A 14,647-nucleotide genomic window follows, 5' to 3' on the forward strand; every position below is an offset into this window, starting at 1 on the left:
AGGTGAAGTCTAAGACAGTTACAGGTGGCCTGGCTTAGCATTGACGGAATACCCCCTGCTCAGAGCCAATCTGCAAAGACCAAGAAAGGGTTTTCTGTTTTTGTTTTAGTTTACTTATTATTACCTTTTTCTTCTTTTTGGCTCCAGTTATTTAAGTAAATCTAATAGAACAGAAATTTCAATAACCACACATGACAAGAAATAGTATTTGCAAAAATAGTTTGGAAAAGGCACTAAACAAACAACTGCAGCTCTCAACAATTAACAGCAGTAAACCCTGGGGTAGGAGGAGAACTGGGGTAGCAGTCAACTGCCTTAAATATGCTCAAAGAGCTAAAAGAAACCAGGAACAAAGAACTAAAAAAATTCCAGAAGAGGGCTTCCCTGGTGGCGCAGTGGTTGAGAGTCCACCTGCCGATGCAGGGGACACAGGTTTGTGCCCTGGTCTGGGAAGATCCCACATGCCACGGAGCGGCTGGGCCCGTGAGACATGGCCGCTGAGCCTGCGCGTCCGGAGCCTGTGCTCCGCAACGGGAGAGGCTACAACAGTGAGAGGCCCGCGTACCGAAAAAAAAAAAAAAAAAAATCCAGAAGAACAATGTCTCACCAAAAAGAAAATGTTAATAAAGACATAGAAATTATTTAAAAGAACCAAATAGAAATCTGGAGCTGAAAAATATAATAGCTGAAATGATAAATTCATTAAGGGGTTCAGGAAAAAGAAAGAAACAGTGAACCTGAAGATAGGATAACTGAAATTTCCAGTCTAAGGAGCAGACAGAAAAAAGAATGTAGAAAAAGTACAGAGCCTAAGAAACCTGTGAGACATTGTCAAGCATTATAGACTCCCAGGGGGATAGGACAGACAGAAAGAAGCAGAAATATTTGAAGAAGTAACAGCTGTAAACTTCCCAAATTTGATGAAATACATGAACCTACAGGCATACCTCACTTTATTTATTTATCGCACTTCACTTTATTGTACTTCGCAGATACTGCATTTTTTACAAACTGAAAGTACGTGGCAACCCTGTCTCTGTGTCAAGTTTTGGTAATTCTCACAGTATGTCAAACATTTTCATTATTATCATACTTGTTATGGTGATCTGTGATCAGTGATCTCACTGCAACAAGATTATAATGTGATAAAGGCTCAGATGATGGTGAGCATTTTTTAGCAATAAAGTATTTTTAAATTAAGGTATATACATTGTTTTTTTGACATAATGCTATTGCACACTCAGTAGACTACAGTATAGTGTAAACATAACTTGGATATGCACTGAGAAACCAGAAAATTCATGTGACTACCTTTATCTGCTTTATTGTGGTGGTGTGGAACTGAATCCACAATATCTCCAAGGTATGCCTGTACACATCCAAGAAGCTCAGTGACCTCCAAGTAGGATAAACTCAAAGAGACTCGTACTGAAACACAGTATAATCACACTGTCAAAAGCCAAAGAGAGAATCTTGAAAGCAGCAAAAGCAAAATGATGCATCACATGTAAGGGTCCTCAGTAAGATTAACAGTCAATTTCTCATCAGAACCAGAGACCAGAAGGCAGTGGGATGACACATTTAAAGTGCTGAGGGGGCTTCCCTGCCGGTCCAGTGGTTAAGACTCCACACTTCCACCGCAGGGGGCACAGGTTCCATCCCTGGTCAGGGAACTAAGATCCTGCATGCTGTGCAGCACAGCCAAAATAAATAAATACACAATTAAGGTTTTGACAGAAAAAGGACTATTAACCGAGAACTCCATTTCCTGCAAAAAGCAAAGGGAGTCCACTGCAAGTAGACCTGTCCTAAAAGGACTCCCTTTAGAGTTCTTCAGGTTAAATAAAAAGACCCTAGACAGTAACTTGAAGCCAAACAAGAAAAAAAAACTCCAATAAAGGTAACTACATAGGTTAATATAAAATCCAGTATTACTGTATCTCTGATTTGTAACTTTTCTTTTTGCTTCCTATATGACTTAAAAGAGAAATGAATGAAAAAATTATAAATATGTATTAGTGGCCACACAATATATAAAGATGCAATGTGAGACCGTAACAACATAAAAGGGGGCAGGCCAGAGCTGTATAGGAGCAGAGATTTTGTATACTACTGAAGCTAAGCTGGGATCAAATTAAATTACATTGTTAAAAATTTATGAATGTTATCTATAGTCCCCATGGTAACCATTAAGAAAATAACTAAAATATACAGAAAAGGAAATGAGGAGAGCATCAAAAAAGTACATACACTGGTGTAAAAAAAAACAAAAAACACCACACAAAAGATGGCAGTATTGGAGGAACTGGGGTCCAAAAAAGACATAAGACATGTAGAAAACAAAGAGCAAAATGGCATAAATCCTTGCCTATCAGTAATCACTTTAAATGTAACTGGATTAAACTCACCAATTAAACAACAGAGAGTGGCAGAATGGATTAAGGAAACAAGATCCGGGACTTCCCTGGTGGCGCATTGGTTAAGAATCTGCCTGCCAATGTAGGGGACACGGGTTCGAGCCCTGGCCTGGGAAGATCCCACGTGCTGCGAAGCAACTAAGCCTGTGCACCACAACTACTGAGCCTGCGCTCTAGAGCCTGCGAGCCACAACTACTGAAGTCTGCCCGCCTAGAGCCCATGCTCCGCAACAAGAGAAGCCACAGCAATGAGAAGCCTGCGCACTGCAATGTAGAGTAGCACCCCCTCATTACAACAAGAGAAAAGCCCACACAGAGCAACAAAGATCCAACACAGTGAAAAATAAATAAATGTTAAAAACAAAAAAACACAAGATCCAACAATATGCTATCTACAAGAGATACATTTCAGAGCCAAAGACACAAAAAGGTATCCATCAAAGGATGGAAAAAGATACTGCACACAAATAGTATCCAAAAGAGTACAGAGATGGCTATGCTAATATCAGACAAAATTCACTGTAAGTCAAAAACCATTACAGGAGACAAAAAAGGTCATTATATATTGTTAAAAGAGTCAATTTATCAAAAAGATATGACAATTTCAAATATATATGCACCAAACAACAGAGTCTCAAAATATATGATGCATATACTGACAGAATTGAGGGGAGAAATACACAGTTCTATAATAATAATTAAAGACTTTAATACCTCACTTTAAATAATGGAAAGGACACGTAGAAAGAAGATCAATAAGGAAACAGAGGACTTAAACAACACTATAAACCAACTAGACCTAAGAGACATAAAGAACAGCCTACTCAACAATAACAGAATACACGTTCTTCTCAAGTACACATGAAACATTTTTCAGGATAGACCATATTTTGGGCCACAAAACAAATCCTAATAAATTTTAAAAGACTGAAGTCATATGAAGTATTTTTTCTGCTGACAACAGAAAGAAGCTAGAAGTCAATATAAAGGAATACCAGAAAAATTTTAAGTATGTAGAAATTAAACAACATACTTTTATTTGGCTGCGCCGGGTCTTAGTTCTGGCATGCAGGATCTTTGTTGTGGCATGCGGGATCCTTTTCTCTTTAGTTGTGGCATTTGGGACCTTTAGCTGCAGCATGTGAACCTTTAGTTGCAGCATGTGGGATCTAGTTCCCCAACCAAGGATCGAACCTGGGCCCCCTGCACTGGGAGCGTGGAGTCTTAGCCACTGGACCACCAGGGAAGTCCCTAAAAGACATACTTTTAAACAACCAGTGGAACAAAGAAGAAATCACTAGGGAAATTTTCTATCTCCCTGAAGAATGAAAATGAAAATAAACATACCAGAACTGATGAGATGCAGTGAAAGCACTGGTCAGAGGGAAATTTAAAGCTGTAATAGTCTGTACATAAAAAATAAGAAAGCATTCAAATCTAAATGCTTATAACCTAAATAACCTAAATTTACAGCTTAAGGAACTAGAAAAGAAGAACTAAACACAGAGCTAGCAGAAGGCAGGAAATAATAAAAACCAGAGTAGAGATAAATGAATTGGAGAATAGAAAAACAACAGAATTAATGAAACCAAAAGTTGATTCTTCGAAAAGATCAACAAAATTGACAAACCTTTAATTAGACAGAATAAGGAAAAAACAGAGAAGACACAAATAACGAAAATCAGAAATAAAAGTGGGGACATTACTACCAATCTTATAGAAATAAAAAGGATTATAAGAGAATACACTGAACAACTGTACACCAACAGGTTGCCAAGGCAGACGGGATTGGGGAAGGGATGGAGTGAGAGGCTGGGGTTAGCAGATGTAAGCTTTTATATATAGAATGGATAAAAACAAGGTCCTACTGTATAGCACAGAGAACTATATTCAATATCCTATGATAAACCATAATGGAAAAGAATATTAAAAAAAATAATGTATATATATGTATATATATATGTATAACTGAATCACTTTGCTGTACAGCAGAAATTAACACAATACTGTAAGTCAACTATACTTCAATTAAAAAAACAATCAGATAACATAGATGAAATGGATAAATTCTTATCAACATACAAATTACCAAACTGACTCAAGAAGAAATAGAAAATGTCAACAGACCTATAACAACTAAAGAGACTGAAACAGTAATCAAAATCCTCTCAAGGGCTTCCCTGGTGGCGCAGTGGTTGAGAGTCCGCCTGCCGATGCAGGGGACACGGGTTCATGCCCCGGTCTGGGAAGATCCCACATGCCATGGAGCAGCTAGGCCTGTGAGCCATGGCCACTGAGCCTGCACGTCCGGAGCCTGTGCTCCACAATGGGAGAGGCCACAACAGTGAGAGGCCCACGTACCACAAAAAAAAAAAAAAAAAATCCTCTCAAAAAAGAAAAGTCCAGGACCAGACAACTTCTCTGGTGAATTCTACCAAACAGTTAAAGAATTAACACCAATCCTTCTCAAACTTTTCCAAAAAATAGAAGAGCAGAAAACACTTTCTAACTCATTCTATGAGGCCAGCATTATCTGATATCAAAGCCAGACAAAGACACCACAATAATAGAAAATTACAGACCAATATCTGTCATGAATACAGATGCAAAAGTCCTCAATAAAATACTAGCAAACTGAATCCAACAGCATATTAAAAGGATGATACACAATGACAATGTGGAACTTATCCTAGGAATGGAAGATATTTTTAAAAAAATCAATGTAATATACCATGTTAATAAATGAAGGCAAAGAAAAACAATATGATCATCTCAGTTAATGCAGAAAAAGCATCTGTGAAAATCCAACACCCATTTGTGATACGAACACTCAGAAAACTAGGAACAGAAGGGAACTTCCTCAACTTTATAAAGGGCATTTATGTGAAACTACAGCTAGCATCATACTCAATGGTGAAATACTGAAAGCTTTCCCTCTGAGATCAGGAACAAGAGACGTATGCCCAATTTCATCACTGCTATTCAACACTGTACTGGAAATTCTAGCCAGAGCAATTAGGCAAGAAAAAGAAATATAAGGCATCCAAATTGGAAAGGAACACATAAAACTATCTCTTTTTGCAGAGAACATGATCTTATATATACATAAAATCCTAAAGAATCCACAAAACAACTACTATAGCTAATAAATGAATTCAGGAAAATTGTGAGGTACAAGATCAACACAAAAACCAGCTGTATTTCTAATACATGGTAATTCATGATAGCAATGAACAATCCTAATAGGAAATTAAAAAAACAACTCAATTTACAATATCATCCAAAAGAATAAAATACCTAGGAATAGGGACTTCCCTGGTGGTGCAGTGGTTAAGAATCCACCTGCCAATGCAGAAGACATGGGTTTGAGCCCTGGTCCAGGAAGATCCCACATGCCACAGAGCAACTAAGCCCGTGCGCCACAACTACTGATCCTGTGATCTAGAGCCTGTGAGCCACAACTACTGAGCCCATGTGCCACAACTACTGAAGCCCGCGTGCCTAAAGCCCATGCTCTGCAACGAGAGAAGCCACTGCAATGAGAAGCCGGCGCACCACAACGAAGAGTAGCCCCCGCTCGCCACAACTAGAGAAAGCCTGCATGCAGCAACAAAGACCCAACACAGCCAAAAATAAACAAATAAAAAATAAATTACAAAAACAAAAAACAAAACAAAACAAAAACAAAAAGAAAACAAAACAAAACAAAACAAAAAGAAAACCTAGGAGTAAATTTAACCAAGGAGGTGAAAGACTTGTACACTGAAAAGTATAAAACACTGCTGAAGAAATAAAGAAAACCTAAGTAAATGGAAAGACATCATGTTCAAGGACTGGAAGACAGAATATTGCCCAGATGGCAATACTGTGCAAAGCAATCTACAGATTCAAAACAATTCCTATCAAAATTCCAACAGCCCCCTACCCCACCCTTTTTTTTGCAGAAAGACTGGAAAAGCCAATTCTCAAGTTCATGTAGAGCTGTAAGGGTCCCTGAATAGCCAAAACAATATTGAAAAAGAAAAAAGTTGGAGGATTCATACTTCCCAATGTCAAAACTTACTACAAAACTATAGCAATTAAGACAGTGTGGTTGGTACTGGCATAAGGACAGACATATAGACCAACAGAATAGGATTGAGAGTCCAGAAATAAACCCATACATCCATGGCCAATAGATTTTCAAGAATGAGGCAATGATCATTCAAATGGGGACAGAATAGTTTCTTCAACAAATAGTGCTGGGAGAACTGGATATCCACCTGCAAAAGAATAAAGTTGGACCCTTGTTTCACCCTATATACAGAAATTAAGTCAAAATGGATTACTGACCTAAATATAAGAGCTAAAACCATACAACTCTTAGAAGAAAAATTAGGGATACATCTTCATGACCTTAGATGTGACAATGGATTCTCAGTTATGACACCAAAAGCACAAGCAACAAAAGAAAAAATTTAAAAACTTTTGTGCATCAAAGGACATTAGAAAGTGAAAAGACAACCTATATATTGAGAGAAAATGTTTTCAAGTTACATATCTGATAAGGATCCAGTATCCAGATTATATAAAGAACTCTTACAACTCAACAACAAAAACATGAACAACCCAGTTTAAAAACCGGCAAAGAACTCAGAGATTTCTCCAAAGAAAATTTACATATGGCCAACAAGCACGTGAAAAGATGCTCAACGACGTTAATTATTAGGGAAATGCAAATCAAAATCACAATGTGATATCATTTCACACCCACTAGGATGGCTATAATTTTTTAAAAAAGGAAAATAATAAGTGTTGGTAAGGAGGTGAAGAAAATGGAGCACTCATACCTTGCTGGTGGGAATGTAAACTGATTCAGTTGCTGTGGAAAACAGTTTGGCAGTTCCTCAAAAAGTTAAACATAGAATTACCATATGATCCAGCAATTCCACTTGTAGGTATATACCCCAAAGAATGGGAAATAAGTGCTCAAACAAATACTAGTGCATTAATATTCACAGCAACACTATTCCCAATAGCCAAAAGGTGAAAATAATCCAGATCTATCAGTGGGTGAATGGATAAACAAGTTGTGGTATATACATACAAATGGAATACTATTTGACTATTAAAAAGGAATGGAGTACTAATACATGTTACAATATGGATAAATCTTAAAACATTATGCTAAGTAAAGAAACCAGATACAAAAGGTCACATACTGTATGAGTCCATCTATATGAAATACCCAGAAGAGGTAAATTTATAGAGACAGAAAGCAGATTGGTGATTGCTAGAGGCAGGGGAGGAGCAAATGAGGAGTAACTACTTAATGAGTACTGAGTTTCATTTTGGGGCAATAAAAATGCTTTGGAACGAGACAGAGGTGGTAGTTGCACAACACTGTGGAAGTACTAAATGCCACTGAGTTGTTCACTTTAACATGGTTAAGTTGATGTGATGAGAATTTCACCTCAATTAAAAAAAACAATTAGGTTGGGAAACAAACAAACAAAAAAGATTAAGCTAAAAGTATGGTCTCTATCAGAGATTATAAACCACTATCCAGAGGTGAAGCTGTCCGGCAGGTGTTATTTTTTGCCTACATGGTGTTTAAACAGTTACTGATATATATATATATACTTTTTATTTTTTATTTATTTTATTTTTATTTGTTTTTAATCTCAAAAGTATATCTTGAAATCTCTCAAAATATCTGGATTTCTGGCTTTTCTTGAAAAAGTTTTCATATGATAAAAACTGGCTATTGTCAAAAAGTTGCTGCCTCCTTGAGATGGAGTATATTACTTTGCACTTTACCACAGTCTCTTCTACTTTCTATTATCTTCTTGACAACAAGGACAAATTGTCGATTTTGTCAAACTTGTCTTACTATTTCAAAGAAATTAAGAGTGGGATATCTCTTGTACTCATGTTCCCATTGGAAGTGAAAAAAAATCTACTTGTTTACTCCCAGTCTGTTTTACTCGTTTATTGATATATTTCCTACTTTGCACCTGTACGAATTTGCAAATCCTGTTCTTTTTTGATTTTACAAAGATAAAAACCAAAAACTCTGGATAGAACTAAATTAGCCATTTATACCCCTGAATTACAAATTCATCTTTTAAGGCTGGGCTGCATGAATAATGAAAGTTAGGTGCTTGAAAATTTTTTAAATGTACTAATAGTTTCATCAATCAAGGTTAAAAAAATTTGGATTGAGGGCAAAGAGTTACCACCTCAAGTTTCCTTAAAGAGAAGACTGGGATTTGAGGCTAATACATTGGATAATACTCTCAACTTGGAAGTACTCTTTTTTTTAGAGGACACTGTGTAGGTTCCTATACAAAATATAGATGGAAGTAGGGGAATGGGTGGCAATCTGACAAATTTTCCCATACAACCTAGGATTTTTTTCAGTAGCCTAGCCTTAGGGACATACATAGATGTCTTTGTTGCAGGGAATGGAGTGGGGTGACGTGGATAAGAAATGAACATAATCCCTGAGAACTAAATGCGTCAGACACAGTCTAACAGACTTTAAGCTCTTTACGTCAATCTGCCATCCACAGGTTGTTTAGCCCCATTTCACAGAGTGCTGGAGAGGACAAAGACATAACAGGAGGCAGTGTGGGGGCCATGATATAAGTCTGTCTGGCTTTACCTGCCTTTCTGCCTAAGTATGTTTCTAGCCTCAAAGCTCTTTAAACTCTACCACTCAGTTTCTCACAGCCACAAGGTAATGTGGCTTCTGATAAGGGATAAGACAGGTTCTCTTATCTAGGGTGGATAAGGAAGTTGGGGATGCCTGATGGGGGTAAGGAGAAGTGAGACCACTGTTGTTACAGCTGACGCTGTCTCTCCCTTTCCTATGCCTACGTGAAACTACACGACCTGCCATGCTTCCTCCCCTGGAGGCAGAGCCATAGTGCCTGCCCCAGACCAAGCTCTGTGAGAGTACAGGCTTTGACCTCCCAACCCTTGTGTTAGCACATGCCGCATGGCAGCTGGCACAGAATCAACATTTTTTATTAAGTGACTGTTATCACCCTAAACAAAAGAGTAGCAAGCAGAAAGGAACCCATCTAGCCTGGCCACAGAGAGAATGTTGGACACAGGTTTTGATAACTCTATGAGTAGGCTGTAAGTGGTACTTCCATGGCTACATAATGCTCATCTATGGGATCTCTTAACAGCTATAAATAAGATACTGGAAATGAAACATGGAAAAAAAAAAGAGGATAGTAGAAAGATCTGAAGAAAGAGAATTCTGAGAATGGAGTCTAAAGAGAATCCTTGCTGACTGAGCTTGACAACCTGTAAGAATGCTGCGTCAGGTGGCCTGCTAAACTAAAACAGCAATGACTACATTCCTCTATTAGATCAACAGGAAGACCATGGAATTCACTGCTAGAAAATAATTTTTTTTGATTTTTAAGAATTCATGGGTACCTTTTTATGATATTTTATTTTTGATATTTTTATAATTGAAATGAAAAGCTCTATCAATATGTAAGCCTGGGATATGAAAAGATATTCAAGATTTAATAAGAAAAAAAAAGCAAGTTACAAAGTAATATACAGTTTGATTTTGTCTTTTCCTTTAAAAAGAAAATATGTGGAGGAATATAATCTAAACTGCTAATAGCAAACTTTGGAGGGTAAAATTATGGGAGAAATTTACTCTCTTCAATGATTATGAGGGGATACATTTCTACAATATATATTTCTGTAACGTTTGAGCTTTCCTTTACGGTAAACAGGTATCATCTTTGTAATCAGAAAAAATAAGAAATGTAAAAATGAAATGAAACTGAAGATTCTTGTCTCCTAAAAATATCTTTATCAAAAAAGAGGTCAAAGAGAAATAACATTTAATAATTTAAAATAACGTTTCGAGGGACTTCCCTGGTGGCGCAGCAGTTAAGAATCTGCCTGCTGGGCTTCCCTGGTGGCGCAGTGGTTGAGAATCCGCCTGCCAATGCAGGGGACACAGGTTCGAGCCCTGGTCCGGGAAGATCCCACATGCCGCAGAGCAACTAGGCCCGCGAGCCACAACTACTGAGCCTGCGCGTCTGGAGCTTGTGCTCCGAAACAAGAGAGCCCGCGACAGTGAGAGGCCCACACACCGCGATGAAGAGTGGCCCCTGCTTGCTGCAACTAGAGAAAGCCCTCGCACAGAAACGAAGACCCAACACAGCCAAAAATAAATAAATAAATAAATAAATTAAAAAAAAAAAGAAGAATCTGCCTGCCAATGCATGGGACACGGGTTCGAGCCCTGGTCCGCGAAGATCCCACATGCCGCGGAGCAACTAAGCCCGTGCACCACAACTACTGAGCCTGCGCTCTAGAGCCCGCAAGCCATAGCTACTGAGCCCACGTGCCACAGCTACTGAAGCTTGCGCACCTAGAGCCCATGCTCTAGCCACAACAATAGAAGCCACCACAATGAGAAACCTGCACACCACAGCGAAGAGTAGCTTCTGCTCACCACAACTAGAGAAAGCCCACGAGCTGCAACAAAGACCCGATGCAGCCAAAACTAACTAACTAAATAAATAAATTTAAATAAATAAATAAATAAAATAATGTTTCGAAACCACATTCTTTACAACTCTAATGCTCCGCAGAGCTCGTCCTTTGAGAGCCAGCACCGGACATGATGGCAGCTGGTCTACAAACACGCCCCCACCCAAACTCCTAAGCTTGGGCATCTTACTTTCATTATTTTAATATTGAAGTTCTGCTGATAATAAATTTGAAAACTCCTGATCTAAAATACATGTAAGTAATTTATCTCTAAATGTTGCTCAAAGCATTTTTTGGGGTCTGAGTAGCCTCCCCAGGAATAGAGATGTGTTCTTGCTGGTATTTCTTTTTTTTTTTTTTTTTGAGGTATGCGGGCCTCTCACTGTGGTGGCCTCTCCCGTTGCGGAGCACAGGCTCCGGACGCGCAGGCTCAGCAGCCATGGCCCACGGGCCCAGCCGCTCCGCGGCATGTGGGATCCTCCCAGACCGGGGCACGAACCCGTGTCCCCTGCATCGGCAGGCGGACTCTCAACCACTGCGCCACCAGGGAAGCCCTTGCTGGTATTTCTTGATACGAGATTTTGGTACCCAGGTTCTTAGTGCCAGATCGGCTGCATTTATGAGCTGCCTGGGCAGAAAGCTGGTATTCCATGCATAAGGCTCCTCTGTTCAAGGTGGCCAAGGCAGCAGGAAGCCTTCTCATTCCCCACCATCTGGCCAGCCTCTCTGAATCATGGTCAGCCATCCAGAAGCAGAAGATTCAGGATCACCAGAGACTATTTTCAGATGAATGAGAACTCAGGCCTGAGCAATAAGAAATAGGGCAATGACTTTTTAAATCAACTTTCTTGAAAGAGCTTTTCTTTCCACAATTCTTCTTTCTTGTCACTGGTCTTTCTTTAAATAGAATATGGTGACTGCCTATAAATCCATTTTTCTTCGTTTTAGAAATCTTTCTGTCATAGAACCCTTATGTATCTGTGGAGGTTACCTGTATTTCTACAGACTTGTGTTTTTAGGAGAAAATCTGATTTTAGAAATATAAATGAAAGCCTTCAGTATCTGAGCTAAAATGTCTGTATCCTCTAGAGTTAAAAGAATGAATTTTAGAAATCTTTATTTTTTCATTGGCTCCTCATTGTCTGTAATAACCAGGGAAAACCTTTGAAATGAAATCCTTTTCCTTGCTTTGTTTATTCTTCCTAACTTTCATAGTGATATCCTCATCTGGATTCTTACTGGGCCGAAATGAATATAGCATTTTCTGTTTACTACCTTATCTGTGCTTCCTGACGGAGGGCAGCAGAACCCATCTGTGAATTTCTGCTTCAGAAGCAGCAGGGGGAGCTCATTCACACAGGAATCAAAATTCATGTATAAGGGGATGGTGGGTAAAGCAACCCAACTTTCTTCAGTAAGAACAGCCGTTTTGCATTGTGGATAAAGTATCACATGATAAGTAACAGACAATGGTGCTAGCATAAGGAGCCATTGAGAAGATAAAGACCCCTTACAGACTGACCAGCCTCCATGGCAAAGCTACTGCCCAAAGCAGGTGCATACTCTGCCTGTACCTGTTTTTCAAGGCTTGGCTTGCTAAGCTGTACAGTTTGAGGTCCAGCGAGTCTGGTGCCTGGAGTAGCTATCACAATGCTGGTGAGCTGGGCCATGGGGAACGTTTTGGCTATGGTTGCAGTCTGCCCATTGACGACACGGACGGGGTGGATGGAATTCTGGGAGGTAGGGAGGGTCGTGGGAGTGAACTTGGTCAGCATGACAGGCCTCTGGATAAGTTGAGGAGCTGCAAGCATGGGAGGAGGTGCTGGGGCAATAGGAATGTTATTCTGGGCCACAGGCTTAGGTCGAACCTATGGAGAAAGAAAGAACAATTATTGCATTACGTAAACTTCTCAAGTCCTATAAATCTTAGACATTGCCAGATCCTCTACACTATATATGTGAGTGAAATGGTATTCAGTACAAATATTAATATCCATTTTAGTATTATCAATTCTATAGATCTCAGCATATATAATATTACAAAGATGCATCAGCTCTTAAGAGGATGCAAATGTTACCCCAGAATGTAGTTTTTCTGATTCCAAACCGTAGCTCCCTCTCCTATACCCTGCCGCCTCTTCGGGCTGAGGTCAAATGCCTAATCCAGAGACTGGTCCCACCCAGAACTTGTGCCCAGTATGGTAATAATGCTGCCACTGCCCTTAATTCACGTTCTAAATTTCTTCATATCCACAGCTCAGTTCACTCCCATCTCTGGCCCTCTAACTCCCTGTTCTTGGGTGCTCCTTCTCTAAGTCTCCTTTGTGGCTTCCTCTACCTGTGCCCAATCCAAAATATAAATATTTCTCAGGGTTTTGTCCTGGTACCCCTTTTCTTCCCAATGTCCTCACTCCTCCTGGGAACTCTCACTGCATCCTACAGCTTCAACTACTATCGATATACTAAAGACTTCCACACTTGTATCTCAGGACCACACAGTTCCTTAACTTCAGAGTCATTTGTTCAACCCCCTGTTATACATCTCTACTTGGAAATTTCACAAGAAGTTCAAAATCAGCATGTCCAAAACTCATCAACTTCTTCTTCCAATCTTTTCTTCTTCCTATAATCATTACATCAGTAAATGCCCCTTTCGTACTAAAAAAACTTCACAATCATTCCTAATGCTTCCTACTCTACCTCTACTTCCTAAATCCTTCTCAGATATGTCTACTTTCTATCCTCACTACCACTTCTCTAGCTGTGTTTGCTTTACTGAAACAGTGGCAGAAAACTGTGATTAAAAACATGGGATCAGCCTTGCCTGGGTTCAAATTCTGGTTCTACCACTTACTAGCTAGCTGTGTAACCTAAGATAACACACCTAATCTCTCTAAGAGTATTTTTCAAACTTTCTAAACTGTGACCTGTGGGCAAAATCCTTTCTCCTTATGCATAAGAATTTCACCTTCAGTTAACTCTCTAGCTGTATACCCCTGGAAACCTGATAAGGGAAGAATGTCAACTATGTTAGCAGGCAACACTGCTTATGGTACAAATGACCTCTTGCTGCTAAATCAAATCTAACATTTCCATTACTTGCAAAAAGCAGAGATGGAAATACGTTATTAAAAATAAACATTTTTAAGTTGTTTAAAAAAAAAAAAAGACGATGAGACACCCTGCTTTGAGCTTCCTGAAATGGGGTGACTCTTATAACTGTGCCTGTCCACTGCGGGGACTTTGAAGCCGTAGAGACTATTATATGGACTGCTATAGGGATTCCTACTGAAGAAGCTGTCTTGCTGGCAAGCTCTGGTTTCTGTCCTATGTCATTCCAAGTAGACTGGTGCCAAGTGTGGCCTCTGATAGTCTTGTGAGTCTGAATACTTAGCTGCATCTAAGACAACCTTATAGTGTGTGCTGTGGATACACAACAGGAAATATGTTTCACGCTGTAACGAATACGCATACATAGATACTTATCTATACCTCTCTAACATAAAAACTTCATGAAAAAATACTTATGTGTTACATACTCTAACATTTCCTATTGTCTTGTTCATTTTACTTAAAAACTCTGGTTACAATCCACTAAATTGATTTCACAGCCTACTAATGGGTCATGCCCCACCGTTTGAAAAACAAAGACTAAGCCTTAGATTCTTATTCTTAGATTCTTACCTGAATACCTACTTTCACAGAGTTGTTGTGAG

At 39.2% G+C, this 14,647-nt stretch overlaps 1 protein-coding gene across 29 annotated transcripts in view; it reads right to left on the minus strand.

Moving 5' to 3' along the window:
* Positions 1 to 14,647, minus strand: part of PHF21A (PHD finger protein 21A) — a 195,179-nt gene that overhangs the window by 31,038 nt on the left and 149,494 nt on the right. For all 29 annotated transcript variants that reach the window (XM_032639708.1, XM_032639701.1, XM_032639709.1 and 26 more), the window contains one exon: positions 12,506 to 12,799. In XM_032639708.1, coding sequence (XP_032495599.1) covers positions 12,506 to 12,799 — 294 coding nt within the window. The remainder of the gene's footprint in view (positions 1 to 12,505; positions 12,800 to 14,647) is intronic.

This window comes from Phocoena sinus, chromosome 8 (assembly GCF_008692025.1).
Source record: "Phocoena sinus isolate mPhoSin1 chromosome 8, mPhoSin1.pri, whole genome shotgun sequence".
In the NCBI taxonomy this organism is placed as follows: domain Eukaryota; kingdom Metazoa; phylum Chordata; class Mammalia; order Artiodactyla; family Phocoenidae; genus Phocoena; species Phocoena sinus.